The sequence below is a fragment of the Myotis yumanensis genome, unplaced genomic scaffold (genome assembly GCF_028538775.1).
Source record: "Myotis yumanensis isolate MYYU_CA2020_CCGP unplaced genomic scaffold, mMyoYum1.0.hap1 SCAF_17, whole genome shotgun sequence".
NCBI lineage: Eukaryota > Metazoa > Chordata > Mammalia > Chiroptera > Vespertilionidae > Myotis > Myotis yumanensis.
The window spans coordinates 4,499,745-4,522,436 of record NW_027223768.1 but is presented as its reverse complement, the minus strand read 5'-3'; the positions used below and the strand labels follow the sequence as shown (position 1 = coordinate 4,522,436).

At 46.1% G+C, this 22,692-nt stretch overlaps 1 protein-coding gene across 7 annotated transcripts in view; it reads right to left on the bottom strand.

The window, feature by feature from the left end:
• The window catches only part of NTNG1 (netrin G1), a 226,871-nt gene that overhangs the window by 113,083 nt on the left and 91,096 nt on the right, over nucleotides 1-22,692 (bottom strand). For all 7 annotated transcript variants that reach the window (XM_070396685.1, XM_070396686.1, XM_070396682.1 and 4 more), the window contains one exon: nucleotides 914-1,554. In XM_070396685.1, the coding sequence (XP_070252786.1) occupies nucleotides 914-1,554 (641 nt within the window). The remainder of the gene's footprint in view (nucleotides 1-913; nucleotides 1,555-22,692) is intronic.

Genomic DNA, 22,692 nt, shown 5'->3' with positions numbered 1-22,692 from the left:
TATGCATTGTTTATATTCTTATGTCCGTATATTCTGATTTAGAGCTATCCTGACATTTTTAGAATGATTACTGCCTTGGTTTGCTTTCTTATTCCCATTTTTGCTGTACAGTCCACTCATCTTTAGTTTTCCCAACTCATCATCTCACGCTCCAACCTCCACCCGTTGGTGACTTTGGTGACATCCCACACTTAAAAAATCGGGTTGAAAATCTCTGCTTTGGTGGTCCTGGTTCTAATGAGTGAAGCTTTCCATGTAAACACCTCAACGTTCTTAGTAACTTGCTCAATTGTGTGTCAGGTACATTATCAAAACCTAAGGTAAGCCTGACCGGGACCGATACTGCCTAAACTCTTCCACCTGTGCCTGCCCCACAGCAAGAAGGGGCCTGACTCAGGGACACATGGCAGCATAGCTTTTAAAGCAACAGCATCAGAAGAACCGGAAAACACAGCTTGCCCCTTCTAAACAAATGTGTTGTTTTCCCTAAATGCGTGTGGCTCTGATTTAACCCATTTCAAGAAACTCAGCTTCCGTTTCAGAGATTTTTGCTCGACAGAACAAAACCACAGGAAGCCTCCCATGGTGCAGGCCCTCTCTGGCATTTGGAAACAACAGGAAGATGCATTGCTTGTTTTCTAGTCCCTTTTGTAAGACGCGCATCCCCCCATTTGTTTAAATTCTACGCAACCCTGCCAGGTTCAGGCCTGAGGACAGCAATTCTGGGCTCACCAATCACTGCTCAGTGAGAAGGGCCGCAGGTGCCTCAGGACCCACCTCCAGGCTGGGGCTCCTGAGAATCCGCTGCAGTAGAAATTGACAAGCATTCTCCAGCTGCAAGGACACCCCCCCCCCCCCCGCATTTCCTGTGAACACCCCTGTCCTCGCTCACGAGGGAGGGACGCGCGCTTACCTGCCGTGGACCTTGATGTCCGAGATGGCGTAGAAGTAGCGCGCCAAGTGCAGCTCGTCCACGAAAATCTCCCCGACGGCCGGCCTCAGCAGCCGGATCCTCAGGTCCGTGACCGTGAAGAAATCTCTGAGCTTCTTGGTCGTGTCCAGCTGGCCGTAGAGGGAGGCCATGTTGCGCAGCCAGGGCCCGGCGAAGAAGGCGAACCTGTCTTTGATTTCAAAGTGGATGATTTTGCTGTTGGTCATGTAGCCCGTGGAGTACTCTTCGGTGCAGATGATCTCCAGGACCGTGTGCTGGGACAAGTCCTTCACGGACTTGGGGTCCATGTGGAAGGCGTCCAGGCAGTCCGTGGCGTAGTACTGGTAGGGCTGCCATGTGCGCCCGTAATCCAGGGATTTCTCCAGGATCATCTGGTCCGGGCGCCCCGACTCGAAGGTGATGACGATGTTGTCCGTGAGCTCGATGGTTTTGCTCCAGGACAGAGTGATGTTCACCTGGAGAGGCTTGGGGTAGTCCTTCCAGGTGGCCGACTGCCAGAAGGTGGACGGGTGTCTCCCCTCGAAGTCGAACATCAGCTCCGGGGGGTGCGCCAGCTCGGGGGTGCTCGCGTCACACTCGTTGTTGCACATGTAGGGGTTGCCCTGGGGAAGAGGAACACAAGAGGGTGCGTCAAACATGGGCTGGGCACATGGCTTGCCTTGCCATCCTGCTGCTGCTAAGAGGCCAGGAGAGGAAGGAAGGAAGGAAGGAAGGAAGGAAGGAAGGAAGGGAGGGAGGAAGGAAGGGAGGGAGGGAGCAAGGAAGGAGAAAAGGAAGAAAGAAAGAAAAGGAGGAAGAAAAGAAGAAAGGAAGAAAAAAAACCTGTTTGCAGTAATCATTTTTTAAAAACATACTTTCACTAATTTCAGAGAGAAAGGGAGAGGGAGAGAGAGAAACATCAATGATGAGAGAGAATCATGGATCGGCTGCCTCCTGCACGCCCCACACTGGAATCAAGCTGTGACCTGGGCCTATGCCCTGACCGGGAATCGAACCGTGACCTCTAACTGTGACCTCCTGGTTCATAGGTTGACACTCAACCACTGAGCCATGCCAGCTGGGCTGCAGTAATCACTTTTATTTGCCCTAATTGGAGTCTCCTATTTGATTGCTTAAGAAAAAAAAGTATGCTAATTTTCTTGCCTGGTTTCTTTCCAAGGGCGTTAGGAAGTGGAAACCGTTTACTTATCCCGTATGTGTTAGACCAACCGTGGGCAAACTACGACCTGCGGGCCGGATGCGGCCCGTTTGAAATGAATAAAACTAAAAAAAAAAGACCGTACCCTTTTATGTAATGATGTTTACTTTGAATTTATATTAGTTCACACAAACACTCCATCCATGCTTTTGTTCCGGCCCTCGGTCCAGTTTAAGAACCCATTGTGGCCCTCGAGTCAAAAAGTTTGCCCACCCCTGGGTTAGACCCATAACGTGGTCCCAGAAGCACCAGAGACACCGAGTCTGCCGGCTCCATACCGCCGCGGCCGCTCACAGAGATGTTTTAGGAAAAGCAAGGAAATTCCTCCAAGCCTCAAGGACGAGCCTTCAGAGCCCCGTTCCTCAAACAGCCAGATTCCAGGCAAAGCTTTGGGATGAGCAATGAACCGAGATACCTGCGTCCTGTTTGGGAAACCACACCCCCGTGGGACACTATTCGCGTGGCCTCCAATCCATCATCCTCAACGGGGTCTCCGCTCCACAGAGCCTGCGATGAAAGCATTTACTTTGCTGGCCGCAAATCATTAGCATGCGGTCTGCTGCAGGCTCTGGGGCTTGGCCCAGACATCTGCCACCCCATTAGCCGGAGGCCCGGGGATCGCTCAGGAAGACGGGGGGGCGGGCCTATGCTCCCAGGAATCAGACCAGAAAATGCCAGTACTTAACTGGGAGGGTGTGGCAAAGAGCCAGGGGACCACTGCTTTGCGCTCTGTGCCGGGGCCACCGTCGGCTGTCCATGGACGTGAACCGCTACCATTGTTTTCCGCCACACGAAGGCTACTTCCTTCACAGTCCCATCAAATAAGAAGCTGAACAGCGGGCCCCTCGTCCCACCGCCACCGGTGGTGACACAGTCTATGCTGCACCAAGGGCTGCTCTCAGCCCTCACCTGGAGCTTCTCAGACAGTCAACCGGCTTCCTGCTTTCTCTTTCTCTTGTGTTTAAGAAAACAGGGGGTGTCATTGGGAGCCAAGCCTGCAGGTATTTCTGGCTGATCCTGACCCAGGAATGCTAAGCAGAGGCTGGAGCAAGAATCCACCCTGGGACACTGCCCTGAGGCTGTGGAGTTGCAATTAGACTTTCTTTATCCCCCTTTCCCCTGAGCTGAGAGCTTGTCCCGCCAGACCTGCGGTGCATGAGCTGGGGCTCCGATGATGCATTTGCACTTTAGACGTGGATGTTCAGTTTCCGCTGACGCCTGTGAAATGGGAGGTGAGCATCGGAGACCTGCTCGGGCCCCAGAGGCCACCTTCTCCTACGTCAGCGACTCTTCCCCTCGCTCTCCCCCATTAATGCAACCGGATCCCAACTCGGGCAACAGGTTCGGGCCTCGCGTGTAACTGAGACGGGGCCGGAGAAAGAAGAGAAGGCGCGTTATTGGGGGAACAGGGCTGTTTCAGAAATACAGGCAGGGCACCCGCGATAATGGAGATGTTTCTGCACTTCCCTCTCGCATTTCCATTCCCCACTCCTGATCCCGGCGTCTGCGGCGCTATTTATAGTGTCCCCTTCAGAATGAGCCAGGAGGGGAGAATAAGTTTCTGTTCCAGGTGGAATAAATCACCAAATTTATTATTATTTAAACTCTCTTCAGCATACCGGGGAGCCAAATGCAAAACTCCTCGAACCGGGCGCGGGCTTCTTACGGAGGGCTATAAATACGGCGGAATCTGTCGGGATTTATAAATTCTAAATAGATGGAAATGCACACTTAACTGGAAGGGGTCAGATTTACACAGATCACACCTTCCTTTGAAATGTACTGAAAATAATAGGGTCCCTTCCGAATCTAGCAGCTCGTAGCCATCTGCACCATCATCAGGGTGGATGCGCCCCTCCTCCTGACACAGGCGGCTCCCCCGGAGGTCCAGGGGATGGGACACAGGATGGCGACTCGGCAGGGCACCCTGAGGGAGGCCCACGCAGCATCTCCTTGACTTCAGCAGAGATGCGCAGAGCTTCTCAGAGGGCAGAGGGCACCGAGGCAGAGCAGGAGGCGCGGCAGAGTGGCTCTGGGAAAGGGTCAAGGCTAGCAAGCCTGGCTTAGGAAATATCCGTGACCATGTCTGTCTAAACAGCACGCACTCCTACATTCAATCAAAGGCGTCGACGATCATCACCAGTGATTTAGCACTTCAGGGTCAGACCCTTCACCCACATTATCCTGGGTCGTCCTTTTCAGCCCCACCTCACACCACAGGAAACGGAGACGCAGGGAGTGTCGAGGAAAGTGCCGGAGGTCACAGAACAAGGTCAGGAAGGTGGCAGAGCCAGGCCCCTCTTCTCCTGCCCCTGCCCCTGCCCCAGCCGGCTTGTTCAACTCCCAAGTCAATGGACTTCCTATGAGGCAACCCAGCCTTGGAGGAGGGTGGCTGGTACAAAAAGAAGGGTCGAAGGTCAAATGAGTTTGGGAAACACGGCCTAACACAGTCTTGCGTTCGAGAGCTATAATGAGCATGATCGCACATGAAGTTAAACTTTCCTTAGCTTCCTGCACTACCTAGTTTCAGAAGCTTATCAGACCATGGACCCCTGTTTGTTTTAGTAACCCCTATTTCTATAGCACATAGCTAGTGCACGGAAGAGCATCCTTGGAGAGTCTCTGCTCTTTATGACTTTCAGAGAGGAAGGGAGAGGAAGAGATAGAAACATCAATGATGAGAGAGAATCATTGATCAGCTGCCTCCTGCACATCCCCCACTGAGGATGGAGCCTACAACCTGGGCATGTGCCCTGACTGAGAATCAAACCGTGACCTCCTGGTTCATAGGTCTACGCTCAACCACTGACCCACGCCGGCCGGGCTAAACTGCTCTTAAAATGGTAAACATGTGGATGCCAAACAGGAACCGCACAACCCGAAGATTTAGCCTTTTAATGAAGACTCGCCGGGTGAAGCACCCAGTCTCTGCTTCTGCCCACAGGGCCATTCCGCTGGGGCTCAGCTGGACGTGGGCTCAGGATAAACGCTCACATTCCCATCACGTGGTCAGCCATCGAGATGCTGGCCAGCACAAGGAGGAAAGGTCCCTGTTCTGCCCCGATCTGCTGCTTCAGGCACCAAGTAAAACTGAGAAGAGCTTCATGCATCGGATAAGTGCCTGCTACATTGGATAATTATTGGTTGCCTATGATATCACTATCGTTAAGGCCCTTCCTTGTCTTGGCTCCCAAGACACAGCAGTGAACACATCTGAGTCCTTGCTTCTGGCAGCTCGTCCGTCTTTGTTGGGGGTTGGGAGGAGATGCACCAAGGAAACAAATATATAAGGTTTTATAATATTCTGTGCTGCAGAGAAAGAGGCAGCCTATTGAAGGGAAGAAGGGCAGTGAGGAGGGATTCTGAGGGCGATTTTATATTGGGAGGTGATGGGAAGTCTCTCCTGGGTAACGTGATATTTAATCAGATTCAGATCAATTCCCAGTTTACACTGGAGATGATCAGAGGTTGACCAGAAGGACAGTTTTGTCCTTCATCTACTTTTCTCACTTTTGTGGTAATTTTAACAGCATAACAATTTATTGAAATTGATGGGTAAACAAATCATTTCACGTGAGAATCTAAACCAAATGACTGTAGATACAAAAAAAAAGGAAAGAAAGAAAGAAAAGAAAAGAAAGAAATCAATAGAACTGTTCTTGTTTCCTACTCACACTCTTTTTAGGAGATTAATGATTTACTGGCCATTAACATAATGACTGAGAGACACTGACATTGAGAGAAAATTAGCAGGATTAAAAAAATATATATTATTCTGGCCCCCTGAGAAGAAAGCTCCCATTTTAGGTGAGAAAGAAAGAAAAGAAGGCCAAAGAAGCCGAAAATGTTACCATTCTATAGAAAAAGAGAACTGGGGAGAGATTTTTTATGCTAAAATATTTAGTGTCAATATTTCACAAGGTTGTGATCTGTAATGCTGTTGTTACAGAGAATTATCAATATGAAAACAATTGCTGTTAAAGGGATTAGATTAATTGCATTTTCAAGTACTTCAACCCCACCCTAATCCTCTCTAATACCACCAACAAAGAAATTTCTGTAAGAAAAATAACTTCCCCCTACTTGTGAAAACAAAGAATTTCTTGCTGCTAAATCCAACCGATTCAGGCATTAGCAAGTATCAGTAATTATTTTGTAGCCAGCAGGCATCCTAAAATAGATCGTAAGTCCCACTAGCAACAGATCCTTCACTGTCTATGGACAACGCAGAAAATATTTTATGACTGTGCTGATAATACCGACACCCTTAAGAGAGGCCTGCATCATCACACAGACTCGGCTGCTAAATATTTTTATAACAATGAAAAGAGGAAGAAGGTTGTGATGCTTAATTTCATTTTAAAAATAACACTAATATTTTACCTCTGGGAGCACTGAAGTTCGTTTTTAATTAGCACTTTGCCGCCGAAGTGGAATGTGTTGTTATTCTTCCCTAATGTGCTTTCAGAACTTCGAGGGATAAGTACAATTCGAGATGCACTTTTATAGTTTCTACAGATGGGAGGGCCTGCCTTCTGACAAGGGACGCTTTGAAAACAACCACCTTTCACCTAACCCAGCCGTGGGCAAACTACGGCCCTCTGGCCGGATCCGGCCGTTTGAAATGAGTAATACTAAAAAAAAAAAAGACCATACCCTTTTATGTAATGATGTTTACTTTGAATTTATATTAGTTCACACAAACACTCCATCCATGCTTTTGTTCCCTCCGGGCCAGTTTAAGAACCCATTGTGGCCCTCGAGTCAAAAAGTTTGCCCACCCCTGAACCTCTGCTAGACCTTCAGAGTTAAAAAAGGAAGAAAGGAAGAAAATCCCCGATAGGCAGTATTCAGGCAATGCCTGTGGTTCCTGCTATTTTGAACTTGCCCTTCCTATCTTTACTCATTGGCAAGCTACCGGGAAAACAGTTGGAGATGTAGGGAATTCTCCCGGGGGGTTTGGCGACTGCACTGTGAGTCAGGTGCCAAGCAGGCACGCGTGTACATACAAGTGTCTGTGCGAAGCGCCCGGGGTCACACTTACTCTGATTGTGAAGAACAGTGAGACAGAGCTAGCTCACACCCATGTGCGTCTGGCTGGTCCTTGCCTGTTTGGTTGGGAAGAGGCATGCTGGGATAGCACCCCCCTGCTCTCACTGTGGCCTGGAAGCAGACCCCAGGAGAGCTGTGTCAGTGTTTCCCGACGGGGCCCGGCCGGGCCCGGAGTGCCTCTGCCTCAGGCTGGCCTGCAGTGGGTGGGTTCTTGACTTGGTGCAGGAAAGATGTCACAGGATGAGTCCAGGTGATTTGAGAGCACGTTTATTAAAGCTGGGACAGGGACACAAAGGAAGGACTTAAGGTAGACGAAGCTACCGGACAGAGCCTAGGCAGGGCGCTTTGGTGCCCTAGAAACGGTGTGGGGCCCAGCCGGTGTGGTTCTGTGGTTAGACATCGACCTAGGAACCAGGAGGTCACAGTTCGATTCCTGGTCAGGGCACATGCCCGGGTTTTGGGCTTGATCCCCAGTGTAGGGCATGCTGGAAGCAGCCAATCAGTGATTCTCTCTCATCATTGATGCTTCTCTTTCTCTGTCCCCCACCCCTCCTCTCTGAAATAAATATAAACATATAAATACACACACACAACATAACCTACATATTACAGGACTGTCTCAGCTTTAGATATTCTAAACCTGCTATGACAGAAGTAGTTATGTATTTGTCAGAGCGCAAATCCCCAATTTCAGTTTGGGAACTATGGCCGCCCTGAGAACCGTGGAGGAGAGGGAGCTCTGTGTTTGAACTCTGGCTGCTCCGTCTTCTAATGAGACCCCGGCGCCTGCCCGTCGAAGCCACGCTCGCTGCAAGGCCGAGGGAAGCCGCTGCTTGGTTCCGTCCTGCCCAGCGGTAGGTACTACCACCACGCGGGCCTTTTCCTCGGGAATGAAGAGCCGGCAGAGCCTTTCTGCAGCCGGAATGCTGGGAGCCACGTCGCAGGTCATGGCCATCACAGACACCGTGCAGATCCCCCTGGGGGACCACGGTGAGGACTTCCAAACCCAGGCAGCCTCCGAGGTCAAGACAGGCCAAGTTTCTAGAAGGAGCCAAATCCATTCTCCAGCCACAGGCCACAGAAATGGATCCCATAGAACAGCCTGAGTCATTACTTCGTGTAACAGAAGAAAAGAGTAAATATGAATGGAATCAGGGGGTTTGAAAGTGAACGTCGACAGAAAAGCACTGGAGTAAGAGGACAGGATTTACAATCGGTAGGAAAATGGCTTTTTAAAACCCGTGGTCTTAAAAAAAAATAGCACTTAGAAATCTTTGGTACAAGATGTGGACTTAGAGTCTCAAAAGTGATCAGGAAACAAACCCTTAAGTGTTAACAACGCGCAGCGGAAGCGAGCCGCAGGGTTTAGGCTACAGTGACGCGAGGGGAGAGGCCCTATCAGGAGGGTGGGGAGGTGGGGGTCCCGAGATCGCCCCTCGGTGTGGGCGGGTGGGAGCATCCTGAATCTGCACGTTCTCACTCGAGTCTCAGAAACTGCTGCCTTCCTCTCTCCCACGAGAAAGCAGGTCCGAGACCCACGTGAAGCCCATTTCGGAAAGCCACCGGCTCCCGGAGAGGAGAGAAACCCCACGCAGCCGCGGCGGAGTGGTGCCTCCATCAGGAGAAGCACCAGGACCTGAGGCGACCTGAATAGGACCTTTTCTAAAGCGATGCTTTCCTGGGAGTCCCTGCAGCTCCCTCGTACTCCTCCCCCATCCCGTCCGACTCCTCCCTTCCCAACCCACTAGCTGTTTATCGGGCGCCCACCACGTTAAAAAGTCGTCGTGAAGAACACAGAAATAACGCAGCCAAATGTCCCCAAGTTAGTAGCGGAGAGTAGACCCACACGAGCAACAACCTCCTGCTCCTCAAATTAGTTGCTTGTGCTGCTAGAGAGAACGCACTGGGTGTTCTTGTGGGTAAACAGAGTCAGCAGCCGCACTGTACAACTGTCGGGAGCGCATTCTACCCCTCGGTACATAATTAACCAGATACTTACATTACAAACAGACACACTGCCTGGAGTGCAATGCCCCCAAAATGTGCAAGACGTTTTAGGAAAAATCCCAAAGGCGTTGCTGGCCTGGGACAGGTTTGGAGGCACGTGTCAAATCCCACTGAGCAGAGTATGAAGAAGCAGAGTCCGGAGGGCTTGGCTGGGTGATGATTCCCCCATTCCCCAGCCTTCCTGCCCAGCAGACTTCCCCCGACTTCCCTGGGGTGGTTGTAGCAACGCTGGCCTCGCCACGCCTGAGACGGTAAGTTACACCATCCCAGCATCCAATTCAGCTGGAACATGTTTGCTGTCCCCCACCCCCGTGGGGGCAATCTGGGTGGCATTCTCCTTCCACTAACATCTCCATCTTTTAAGATAAGTGAATTTGGCCTGGCCGGCTGTGGCTTAGCGGTTGAGCGTCAACCTATGAACCAGGTGGTCAAGGTTCAATTCCTGGTCAGGGCACATGCCCATGTTGCATGCCCGATCCCCAGTAGGGGGCGTGCAGGAGGCAGCGGATCGATGATTTTTTTCTCATCATTGATATTTCTCTCTCTCCCTCTCCTTTCCTCTCTGAAATCAATAAAAAAAAAAATAAACAAAAGTGAATTGGCCATCCTCCTGCCACCCAGTTATGATACGGAATATGTGCTGCAGTGGTGTGTAAAGTTTAAGGTACATAAGAAATACCTGGTGAGTCCAGTCCCCACCCATCAGGAATCCTGGTTCAGTAGATTGGGTTGGGCCCGGGAACCTAATTTCACAAGCACCCTACATGATTCTGATGCAGACAGCCCCGGGACCACACTTTGATAAACACGGTGTATTGTTAGGAACCAAGGCTCTGGGTTAGAACTGCCTACATCTGGGGAATCCCTGCCCTATCACTTAGCTATTACATCACTTTGGACAAGTTGCTTTTTTTTGAGCCATGATTTTGTCCTTTAAATTCAATGTAATAATATGTACTTCATGACATTAACATGAGATAAAATTACATAATACATGGTAAGAGTTTAGCATCTCCTAGGCATGTAGTAAGTGCTCAATAATTAGTAGCTGCATTAAACACAGGCCACCTGCATTCCTTGACTTTTAGAATGACAGTGAGTGTTTCCACTTTCCAAGCAGGAACCCTGGGCATCATCTGACATTCCTTCTTTTTCCTCAATCTGTTCACCAACCAAGTTCCCTAGATGCAACCCATCACCACAGCTTCATTCACACTGCCTACGCTTTCTTTAGTTTTCAAAATATTTACAATATTAAGAATGCTTTCTCCAGCATTACTGTAATAGCCTCTTCAGTGGTCTCTCTCCATATAATATCGTCCTCTTATAGCCTGTTTCCTAAGAGCTGCTACAGCGGTCTTTCTAAAATCCAAATCTGTCTGTATCATGCCCCCACTTAAAGCTCTTTAAGGGATTTCTCATTACCTTCAAGAGTACAATTCAAATTCCTTAGCATAGCTTGTAAGATCCTTCAAGATCTGGTCTCTGTATTTTTTATTTTTTACTAACTCATGTTCATACCTAATAATTTAGTCATACATATATATGTATATATATATATACACACACAAACATATATATATACACATTCATATATATATATATGAATATATAAATACATGCACATATACTCTATACAGTGCCATATAGATTATCACGCAACTCAGCACATTAAGTTCCAATTGTTTATTTTTATGTCTCCATCACTAGAATTCTGTGAGGAGAGAGAGAATTGGCACATAATAAGTGCAACAAAAATTTATGGATTTAAAGAAAGTAAGGAAAGTAGAAAGACAGGACAGCAGGGAGGAAATAGGATAAATAGGATCAATTAAGTAGAGCTGAAAGTATGGGAGGGCTGGGAGGGGTTTGCCCACAGGTCTGTGATTGGGGATCGAGTAGATAATCAAGCTTCGAGAACTACCCAGTCCCCTAAGTTGTAGATGGAATGTGTATGACGTCATATACGGTATAACACAAATGAGAACCAAACAAAACCTAACACTCCAAGTCCAAGTGCAGAGCGCAGTGTGAGTGGCTGATGGGGTTCCTGGGGCCTGGGGGAGGCTGGAGGGCAAACACGAATGGCGTGAGCTGCAATGGCACCCCAGTCCCTTCCTGGGGGTCATTTTATCTTTGTTTTTCTCTCCGCCCTTCACAGCAGTATTTCTCCTGGTGGCTTTAGAGCTGGAGATCTCTTTGCCTCACCCCATCTTGCCTTGTTTATCCAACCCACAGCATCTTTCTGAGTTGACAGGAGTAGCTGAACGCCAAGAGTTTGACTTGTCCTTGGGTGATTATGGAGAACTGAATAAAATCGAGAGAAGCAGCAAGTCAGCTGGTTGCAATTTTACTTGCCCCGGCATGGACATGCCTCCGTGGTGCAAATCCCTGAAAGATGTAGGATGTGATCCATGGAAATGGGTGGGGGACAAAGGCCAACAGGCAATTGAGGTCCTTGATGTGTTTGCTTTGGACAGAAATGCAGGAATGGGGATAAGCACTCCCACACAGATGAAAAAGGTCGAGGAGGAGGAGGAGGAGGAGGAGGAGGAGGAGGAGGAGGAGGAGGAGGAGCGGCAGCAGCAGCAGCTATACAAGTACTGACTGGATAGAAAACATAACCTGACCCGCTGGTGAAAACAAAGCCCAAGAGGAGCAGCGGAGTGATGAGGGGTTTTGGAAGAATTGTCTGAGTCTTACGCTTTTCGTGGTTGAAAAAGCCAAAGGCAGATCAGTCAGAAGGACTAAAAATTCTTTAAAAATTACATTTAAAAGAATGTGAAATGGATGGCCAAAAACCCAACTACAAAGATGCATATAGTACATATCTCCAGAAAGGTGATTAGAAATTCCTCAATTCCATTATTCTCGAGCTATTCCAGAACTTGGGGTAGAGGATGAAGTGACTCTTTCTGGAGTGACCTCTTGTGGGCCAACACGTAGAGAGCGATTGGGTCAACTCCCCTAGAAGAAGGAAGAGTCCACAGATGTGGTCGCAAAGTGAAAAATACCATTTAGTTAGAGCTGGTTATCCTGGTGGCTGACAATCCATATTTGAGTTAATGTATAGGGTATAGAGAAATCTATATATTTGAATGTGTATATAAGAAGAGAAATAAAAATTTAATCTGACCTCCAAGAAAATGAAAAGGCAATTCCTATCCTAAAGAATAAAAAACAAACATATTTTTAAAAAATACCAGAAGGAGAAGAAAAAGTACAAGATCAATAATGCCAGATACTTGAGAGAAGATAAGAAGTAAGAAAAATCTTTGTGATTTGTCATGAAAGTGGTTGTCAATGAGCTTAGAAATACTCTGTACAATAGTGTTGAGGCAGAAGCCATTGTACTAGAGAATGGTGGAATGATTAAAAAGGGGGGTGGCTGGGTGGGTGGCGCTTCTTTTGAGCATTGTAACAAAAGAACTATCAAACAAATATCAAGCAGGAATTCCAAACACACATCGAGAAGTCGGAGAATAAAAGAGGAAATGGGATAGTAGTTTCGTGGGGAAGAGGATCAAGCAGTGAGCTTTTAAGACTGATCCGTCTTTGACGACAGAATGCAAAACAATGCAGTGGGAAAAGAAACATTACAGCTACTCATGAAAGCAGGGTGAAGGGTGGGAATGAGCTGCTAGTATCTACTTCATAATTCTGGAAACAAAACATGGATTCCCAATGCAAAAAGCTCTCCTTTTGATTGGCTAAGTCTTTCCAGTTAGTCGCCAGGATGCTCGAAGACTAAAATTATTGGAGAAATGTCTCCTTGCATCCCTCACCTTCTAATTGCATTAATCTGCTGTGGTTAACGCTCACGAACAGCAACCAATATGAGGATTGATTTGAGGCAATTTCAGATCTTCCTCGATATTAGTTCAGGCCCGAATCCGCGGAAAATCTATTTGTCCTGAATGGATTGCGCTAGTCTACTCAAGTGATTTCAGAACGGGGAAGTCAGAAGAGATTGGATTTTAAATATTAGATTATTTTATATTGGACTTGGGATCTAATATTAGATATTAAAGTGTAAAATCACATTGTCCTTATTGCGAGCCTTCTTCTCTCCCCTGCTGCAGGATCAGTATTGTTTTACAGGGCAGCATGTGAGGGCTCGGGAGCCTCCGGGTGAGGAAAGATGTGTACAGAGCTCACGGAAGGGTGGGTGGGCAGCCCACGCTCTCAGATGAATGTCGCCAACGTTAAGTGCAGTCATTTATTAGCATAGGATGGCCAGATCATATTTGACTGTTGCAACAAAAGAAATGCCACGCACAAGGGAACAAATACCAAGCCAACCTAAAGAAGTGACGAACCTGTTTTGAGTTGTTTGTGCTGCTGCCCTTCAGAGAAACATTCTGTTGGCCGTGGCACGGCCTGGTATGTCGACACCACAGGAAAGGCAGTGAAGAAACACAAATGGAGACCATAACTGAGGATCGAAACTTATAAGAGCAAAGCCGGTTGACACTGCTTTCCGGCGGCGCTATTGTGACATATGCTAAGAATAATCAGTATTGAGGCATGCTTTAAAAAAATATTAAGACCAGAAACAAAACGTGCAATGTCGAACCCTCACAGGAAACAAGTATTTGATTTTTATTGGACGACGAAAAGGCCCAAGTTCTTCAGAAAAGTAACTAGTAAATTTGTTTAAAACAACAACAATAATAAAAGTGAATATTTATTGTGGATCTACTACGTGCTAGGACTGTTCTGAGTACTCTATTCCAAACAAAGAAACCAGCAAACCAAACCTATGGGGAGTGTCCTGCTATTATTCCAATTTTGCATCTGAGGAGCCTGGGACTTACATGACCTGGCAGAATGTGGAAAGAACCAAATCTAAGTTGTTTTGTTTTGTTTTTAATGGTGAGATAACACAGGTAGGAACAGACGCTCCAATATTTGCTTCAGCTCCCTGATTGGGCTACGTTGTACCCTCCGGTCAATGGTGTTCATCCCAGTGCTTCCCAGTCTCTTCTATGAGACACCAGTTCAATGTCATTGTAATAAGAACGAGACAGAGTATAATTGTCAAGTAAGTCTGGGAAATGTTGGGCTAATTTGACAGGTCTCCTTGCTGTGTGACTTCTCATTTTTATTTTTATTTTTGGTGCTGAAACCCAGGATTGAATGAGGGACCTGACTTATCATTAAAATATGTGTGTGTGTGTGTGTGTGTGTGTGTATTTGATTTTAAAGCAAAAGGGAGAGGGAGAGAGAGACAGAAACATCAATGATGAGAGAGAATCACTGACTGGCTGCCTCCTGCATGCCCCCTACTGGGGATCAAGCCCACAACCTGGCATGTGCCTTGACTGGGACTCAAACCAGTGACCTCTTGTTTCATGGGTCAATGGCTCAACCAACGGAGCCACACCTGCCGGGCAAGACCACCTGTTCTGATAACCTCCTATGCCCAGGACCCCATCCCCACTGGTACTCCATTGGTGATAAGCAGGTGACGGTCAACCTGCCTGGCACTTGGCAATTCTAAGAAAAACATTTTAAATTCGCACAAAGCAGAGAATATGCTTATCAGGGAGTCGAAGCAAATAAATTGATCAGTTGGGGCTCGTTCAGGAATATTGAGGGGCTGCCCATGTTCAGTCAAGTCATGGAACCCCAGCCAGGCCGGTGCAGGCGACACCCCGTCCAGCTGCCACCCATCAGTCAGCAACTGTCAGACCCCACTGACGGGAATACGCATCCTGACCTCAGCGGTGCTACAATGACAGGGACAAAGTGCAACTTAGGATCGATGGAAAATGACCGCAACTCATGTGCCAGGGCCTAGAAGACCCTTTTCTTCATTTCTTGTCAATGATCTTATTGGTGAATAACTTTGGCGAAATGGGTTCTGGGGTGACATATTCGCCACTATTTGCATACCTGAGGGTGTCTCCTTATATGAATGGCACAATTTCCTTCCAGAAACACTAGAATTGCTCCATGGTCTTCAGGCCTATGAAAAGGCCCTTGTAGACTACGATGAACGGTAACTTTAACTCCTGCTGAAGGAACCTAACGTTTCTACTCTGCAACTTAAGAAATTCATCATCACCATCTTCTATAATTTAAGAATTTTAACAAGCAAGAGTTTGTGTCATTCACCTGATTATCCAGCACCTGGGCCATGATAAACTCCTTTAACTGCTATTTCGGGGTCCCTTTTCTCCCCAGAATTCTAAACTACAGGTTATTATATCTTCAATGATGCATTTTGCTCCGTTGCTTGAGTCTATAGGTTTTATCTCCACCACTGACCTCCCTGCCCATTATATTCTGGGCTCATTTTTTAAGCCCGTGATTTCATTTTCGAAGTATTCTGGGTTTGGCTGATTTGATTACCCGCAATGTCAGGTCTGCTTTTTACTACTTTCAAATAAGATTTTTATTTCAGTTATTGTCATTTTCATTATGTACCACGCTCTTCTTACCCAGGCCTGCTTTGGCTCAATAGAGACAATGTCCTCTTTTATTTCATTAGGAATAAAAAGTGGGTAATTTCGAAAACCATAGCCTCTATTTCATGGAATAGATCAGATTTATTCCTGAACCCTGAGGACTCGACTCTGTCTGTGGGGCCGACTGGGTGCTCGGGCGCTTCATCTTTGAGACCAGCGTGTGGCTGTTTTCAACCTTGAAGGTAAGGTTTTGCTTGGGTGTCTTCAGCAGCAGCCACTGTTATGGGAAGTGATGACTATGGTCCCGCCACCTTCACCCTCAACCAGTGGAGCTCACGTTCCAGAGCACAGAGACATCCCCTGGGCAGCTGTCAAGAATGCAGATTCCAGGGCTCCACCCCCAGTGACCTCAATGCAGCACAGCTCGAGGGGCGTGCCAGGCACCGATACTGGTTAAATGTTTAGTATGGGGTTTGCAACTGTACAATCACAAGAAGAACAATACAGCGAGCCACTCTGTACCGGTCACCCAGCTTCTGACAATTATCAGATGCCACTTGGCTCTCGGGGCACTGTGACGTGAAAACACATGAGGGCAACCTCCTACTGCCGTGGAGCTCATGGTGCTGGCTCCCGTGTCTGAGTAAAGGGTGATACCACTCACCAGGGCGATTAGGTGAAGCAGCAGCTGCATGGACACTCGATGGGCTTTCGCTCGGGGTGTTGCTATAGGACTCTAGGGTGAAACTTAGTTAGCAACTGGCTGTGTGAATCTGGTGATCACCAGTGGCCAGCGGTCAGACCCAGGGGAGGTTAAATCAAGTGAAAAGATCAACAGGTTGAAAACGGAGCCCGGATGATACCACCCTGGAGGGTAAATAGAGCCAGATGCGAACAGAAAGGAGCGAAGGTGGATGAGCCAAAGGCGTCAGAAGTAAAGAAGAGTGGGTTGAGAGAATGTGAAAGTGGGACAAAGATGGCAAGAAAGTGAAGGAAAGAGGTTAAAATGTCTTCTGATTCAGGAGCCCACCTTGGGAAGCTAAATCAAATACTGTATCTTTATATTTAGTACTAGAGGCCCAGTGCACGAAATTTGTGCAAGGGGCTCGGCACCTGCCACTGCGGCGGCTGCCTCTGCCTTGGCCTCTGCCCACTGCAGCTTCATCCGGAAGGTCGTTTGGAAGGACATCCGGTCTAATTAGCATATTACACTTTTATTATTATAGATTTGTTGAACAATTTTGAATCTCCCTTCTGTCTTCTCTTATAATAGTGTCCTTTATACACTTTATTGTGTATATGTACTTTATATACAGTCACAATAACAGATACGATTTATTCAGTGCCTACGATGGCTCTGGTTCTTCATAAACATATCATTAATTTACAAGCAAACCTGTCAAATCCTTATTATCGTCTCCATTTTAAAGATGAAGAAACACAGTGTTCCCATAACTGATTCAAAGAGGAGAGTGGAGCTAAGTTGGGCAGATGTCAAGGTCTGACTCTCTGTACTTGCAGCACAAACCCATCATTCCCTTCAGGTTTCAACCGTCTAAGCTCAATGCCTTCAGACGCATCTTCATGAAGGCACCGGGAAGCCAATGATTAACAGCAAGGATATGTGCTATTTCCAAACCCATGGGAGAAACTGGATTATTTTATCCCCTGGAGAAGCAGAAGCAGGCAGATCTGCTAATAGGAAGCAAAGTGAAGAGGGAGAGATCGGCAACGAATAAACCAAAAGAATGGACCAAAGGTTTAGGTAATGAGGCTTAAAATAATCACCTCTAAAGGGAACCAGAAGCAAAGAAAGGAGGTTGAGTGAGACCTCCAGGAGAATCAAAGGGACAGAAGTTGCTCCACTGGGCTCCATTTTCAAAAGGGAAGAGCACAATGATTCCTCCTGCACATCGCGTCCAACCCTCACGTAATTACACAGCCCCTCTCTGACACTGAAAACCGAACACGCTGTAAAATCCACGGGATGCCTTTAATTAAACGTTATTCTCAAAAGCAAACAGGAATGGATTTTGCAAAAGGGCAAGTGAAAATCAGGCGTCTGCGTGCTGCAGAGATGTCCCTTATGGGGTGCACGTTGGTGGATAGGATGCTGGATGAAAACACTCCCATCGGGTCAGCTCACGGTATGCGCTGGAACACTCTGAACTTGAGATGAACTCAGACCCACAGCACATGATGTTCTGAGGAAATGCCACACACTCGTGGATAAATAAATGCCAACGAAAGCGTGGGGGAAATGCTGAGGTATTCCCCACGGACAATGAAGAACTGTTAATGCACTAATCTCTATCACTCCACTGGGAAAGCAAAAAGACCCCGCCCTCCTAGCCATGGATTCCATGAAACCGATGACTTTTTCAGATCACCTGCTTCATCTGATCTTCATCGCTCTACTGTCTAGCCCAAGTGTGACTACTGACAGCTGAGGTGTGACTACTGCTGCCGTACCCTTTTATGTAATGATGTTTACTTTGAATTTATATTAGTTCACACATACACTCCATCCATGCTTTTGTTCCGGCCCTCCGGTCCAGTTTAAGAACCCATTGTGGCCCTCGAGTCAAAAAGTTTGCCCACCCCTGCACTACTGACTCACCAATAACAAGACAGATGTTTGGGTTATCTGGGTTCTTTTTTTCAATGTTTCGATTACAGTGGACATACAATATTATATAGTTTCAAGTGTATAATATAGTGATTAGACATTTATATAACTGAAGAAGTGATCACCCAGGCAAGTCTAGCAACCATCTGGCACCATACATAGATATTACAAAATTCTTCTTTAAAAAAATATTTTTTTTATTGATTTCAATGCCTACAATGTGAATCTGGTAGTCACCAGTGGATGAGAGGGGGAGAGAGATAGAAACAAAATGATGAAAGAGAATCATTGATTGGCTGTCTCCTGCACACCCCCTATTGGGGATTGAGCCCACAACTTGGGCATGTGCCCTGACTGGGAATCGAACTGTGACCTTCTGGTTCATAGGTTGATGCTCAACGACCGAGCCACGCCGCAGGGCCAACAATATTCTTAGTTATACTCCCTATGCTGTATTTTACATCCCTGTGACCATTTCCATAACTGGCAATTTGTCTATCTTGATCCCTTCCGCCTTTTCACCCATTCTCCCAGCACCCCTCCCATATGGCAACCAACACTTTGTTCTCTGTGTTTATGAGTCTGTTTCTGTTTTGTTCGTTCATTGCTTTTGTCTTTTTAGATTCTCCAAGGAAATGAAATCATACAGTATTTGTCTGTCTGACTTATGTCACTGAGCATAAAACCCCCTTGGTCTACCCAGGTTGTTGCAAAAGGCAAGATTTCATTCTTTTTTCTGTGGCTAAAGGGGTTTTCTGTCTGATAGTGTGGGGAGGTGGTGGAGCGGAGAGAAGGGAGGAGATAATTCACTCCTTCCCAGTCATGCTCAGAGCTGGCCCGGCTTTGGTTAGACATATGGCAACCCATGGGCATGCGGCCTGCAGGCACACAGAACAGCTAGCTCCGACGTCCCTGGGGATGCAGGCTGGAACTCTGGCCTCATGAATGCCCAGCTCTCGCCCAACGGTTCTCAGATGTTACTGTGAGTCAGAATCACAGGTGAAGTCATTATTACACATTCAAGCGCTTGGACCACCTCAGTGCTACCACGTTCAGTCTCTGGAGGTGGAACCCTGGCATCACTGGTCTCCTCGGGCTCCACAGAGGATTCAGCTGGACCTCACAAATGAGGAGTCACCGGTCTGGCCAGGGGGCCACACCGCATGGGCCAGGATGCTACCTACTCCCTGCGCAACAGATGGTGCTGGCGGACGCCGGCTCTGCCCTGGTGGCCAAGGTCCTGGTTGGCACTGCTGCCTGTCGGATTTACTCTTTCTTTGCAGAATCCCTTGTCTGCTTCCTACCAGGTGGAAACAAAAGGAAACGAGCAAAGAAACAAAGCCAATATACTGTAAACATTACAAAAGTGGAAATGTCTGAAAAATACATAGAAGAAAAAAATCATGTATCATTCCAAGATCACCACTGTTAAGGCGGCAGGGAATTATTTGCACTGTATATCCAGATAGTTACAACTACCCTTTTATGGAATTGTGTGCCCCATTAAAAATCATCATAGTTTTCCTTGACTGGTATGTGCCTTGTGCAAAGTGCTTTATATTCATTATTTCATGGAGTCCTCACAGCATCCCTTCAAGGAATTCAAAACTATGCCCTCACTGTGTCATAGATTTAAAAATTGAAGCTTATGCCCTAGTAAGTTTGGCTCAGTAGACAGAGCATCCTGGGTCGATTCCAGTCAAGGGCACATACCTCGGTTGGGTTGCAGGCTCTTCCCTGGCCTGAGCCCTGGTTGGGGTGTGTGCAAGAGGCAACCAATCGATGTGTTTCTCTCACATCGATGCTTCTCTCTGTCTTTCCCTCTCTCCTCCAGTGTCTCTAAACATCAATGGAAAAACATCATCAGGTGAGGATTAAAACAAAACAAAAAATTAAAGCTTAGAGAAGTCATAGTAGAGAGTGGCAAAGCACTGGCAAAACAGTCTCCTTTCTCACTTCAGTATTTGATATGCATACTCCCAAGATATTGGGAACATTTTATAAATAACATCGCTAATGGCCGCCTACTTTTCTCTTCTTGGACTCTACCGGCCGCCCCTGACCTCACCCATGCAGGAATTTGTGCACCGGGCCTCTAGTCGATTATAAATTGCTATAATGTTGCACTCACTATCTTCATGAATTTAGTTTTCTTTCTGTTTCCAATTATTTCCTTAGGAGAAATTCCTAGAAAGTGAGTCAATATGTCAAAGAGTATGGATATTAAAAAAATATAACTCTTGATGCACATCGCCAAGTTGCTTTAACAAAAGACCATAAAAATTTCTGCACACATTTTTCATCTGCTCTGGCCAAAATGCTTATAAAGCCATTTCTCATTTTCCCTAACTATATATAAATCCTAGGTGACCACCTTGGTACATTTATCTTTCCCTAAGTTCCTGATTATTTAAGCTCAGTTTCTAAAGATGGAATGGCTGGATCAATGGGCACTCACGTTTTAGAGCTGTAACACCCATGTTGCTTCTAAATTGTCTGCCAGAGGATCACAATTATATTCCGAGCAGGAAATGTGGGTGACCACTTCTTCACACCCTTGTCAACACCAAACATTTTGTTTCTTTCTGAATATTTTAATCCTCACCTGAGGATATTCCCCATTGATTTTAGAGAGAGAAAGAGAAGAGAGACAGACACAGAAAGAGAAACATAATGTGAGAGAGAAACATCGTTCAGTTGCTTCCATATGTGCCCCGGCTGGGGATTGAACCCTCAACCTTTTGGTGTATAGATGACGCTCCAACCAACCGATGCCACCCGGTCAGGGCTCTGTCTAAATTTTTAAGAACTAATGAAATAGAAAAGCTTTTCACACATTTATTGACTTATTGTTCTTCCTTTCTTCCAAGCTTTTAAAAATTTGTGTCCTTTGTTTTTACTTTAAAAAAACTCTTTGGGCCCTAACCTGTTTGGCTCAGTGGATAGAGCGTTGGCCTGTGAACTCAGGGGTCACAGGTTCGATTCCGGTCAAGGGCATGTACCTTGGTAATGGGCAGCTGATCGATGTTTCTCTCTCATCGATGTTTCTAACTCTCTATCCCACTCTCTTCTTCTCTGTAAAAAATCAATAAAATATATTTAAAAAACTCTTTGGGTTGCAAGTCTCCTTTTATTATTTATTTGAAAGAGTTATTTATATTAAGACCATTAGCTCTGTAGAATACATTGCAAAGTACCCTCGGTTTTTCAATTGCATATTTCTTGCAAATGTTTTTGATGGAGTAGAGTTTAAATTTTAATATGATCACATATGTCAGTATAGTCCTTTATGGTACAGAGAAATGTGTTTTCACACCACTAAATGTAAATATTCACATCTAATTTCCTTCTTATGGCATTATTTAATCTTTAAATCATTTGAAACATTTTGCTGTGGGGTATAATAAAAAACCTTAATATATTTTAAGTAGTGAATAAATTTAATCCACAGCATTCCTTGAAAAATTAATTTTCCCCTTATGTGAAATGTTACCTTTACATTTATGAAAAAGACTCATACACATATAGACACAGACACATAAACATTGTGTATATATGTATGTTTATATGTATGCACACACAACATATAGATACATACATACATACACACACACACACACATATATATACACACACACACACACACACACACATACATACAGATGTATGTATTTGTATGAAATACTTTGAAATATTTCTGCAGGTATAACCAAGATGTGAAATATTGTAATTCATTGATTTATTTGTAACTGTCATTCATTTATTCAATGCATATTCATAAGTAGATTCTACATACAAGCATAATTAGATGATTTATACTCAATCTTATTATTATACCAGAGGCCTGGTGCATGAAATCATGCACGGGTGGGGTCCAGCTGGCAGGCCCCGATTAGGGTGGGAGAGACGAACTGAGGGTGGGGCTACCTGAGGGAAGGGGCTGAGGGCTGTTGGCCGGCCAGCCCCCCCACCCCCCACCCCCAGTCGAACTCCCAGTTGAACTCCTGGTCAAGGGGACAATTTGCATATTAGCCTTTTATTATATAGGATTGACAGGGAAGAGGTCTCACTATTGAATAAGAAGTTCTTTCCTCTAAACTTTATGGCACAAATGGTCCCTTTTGGTCATTAAGCACTTCATCATCTCAAGTACCGTAGCATGTTTTTATGTAATTTTAGACAGTTTTTGTTTGGATCCATATGAAGAAGATAAGCTATTTGTGGAAAAGAACTGTCTGTCTTCTAAGTACCCCTCCCAATGCTTGGAAAATGTAAGCTTATATGCACAATACACATTTGAGATACATTTATTCTCTTTATTCAAAGTTAATTGTAATTCATTTACACTAATTTTGTAAATGAAGCAGACTCAGGAAGATCAAATCATTTATCCAAGATCACACATCCAATCAATGACCCAGGTCTCTTAGCTTTCATGCCA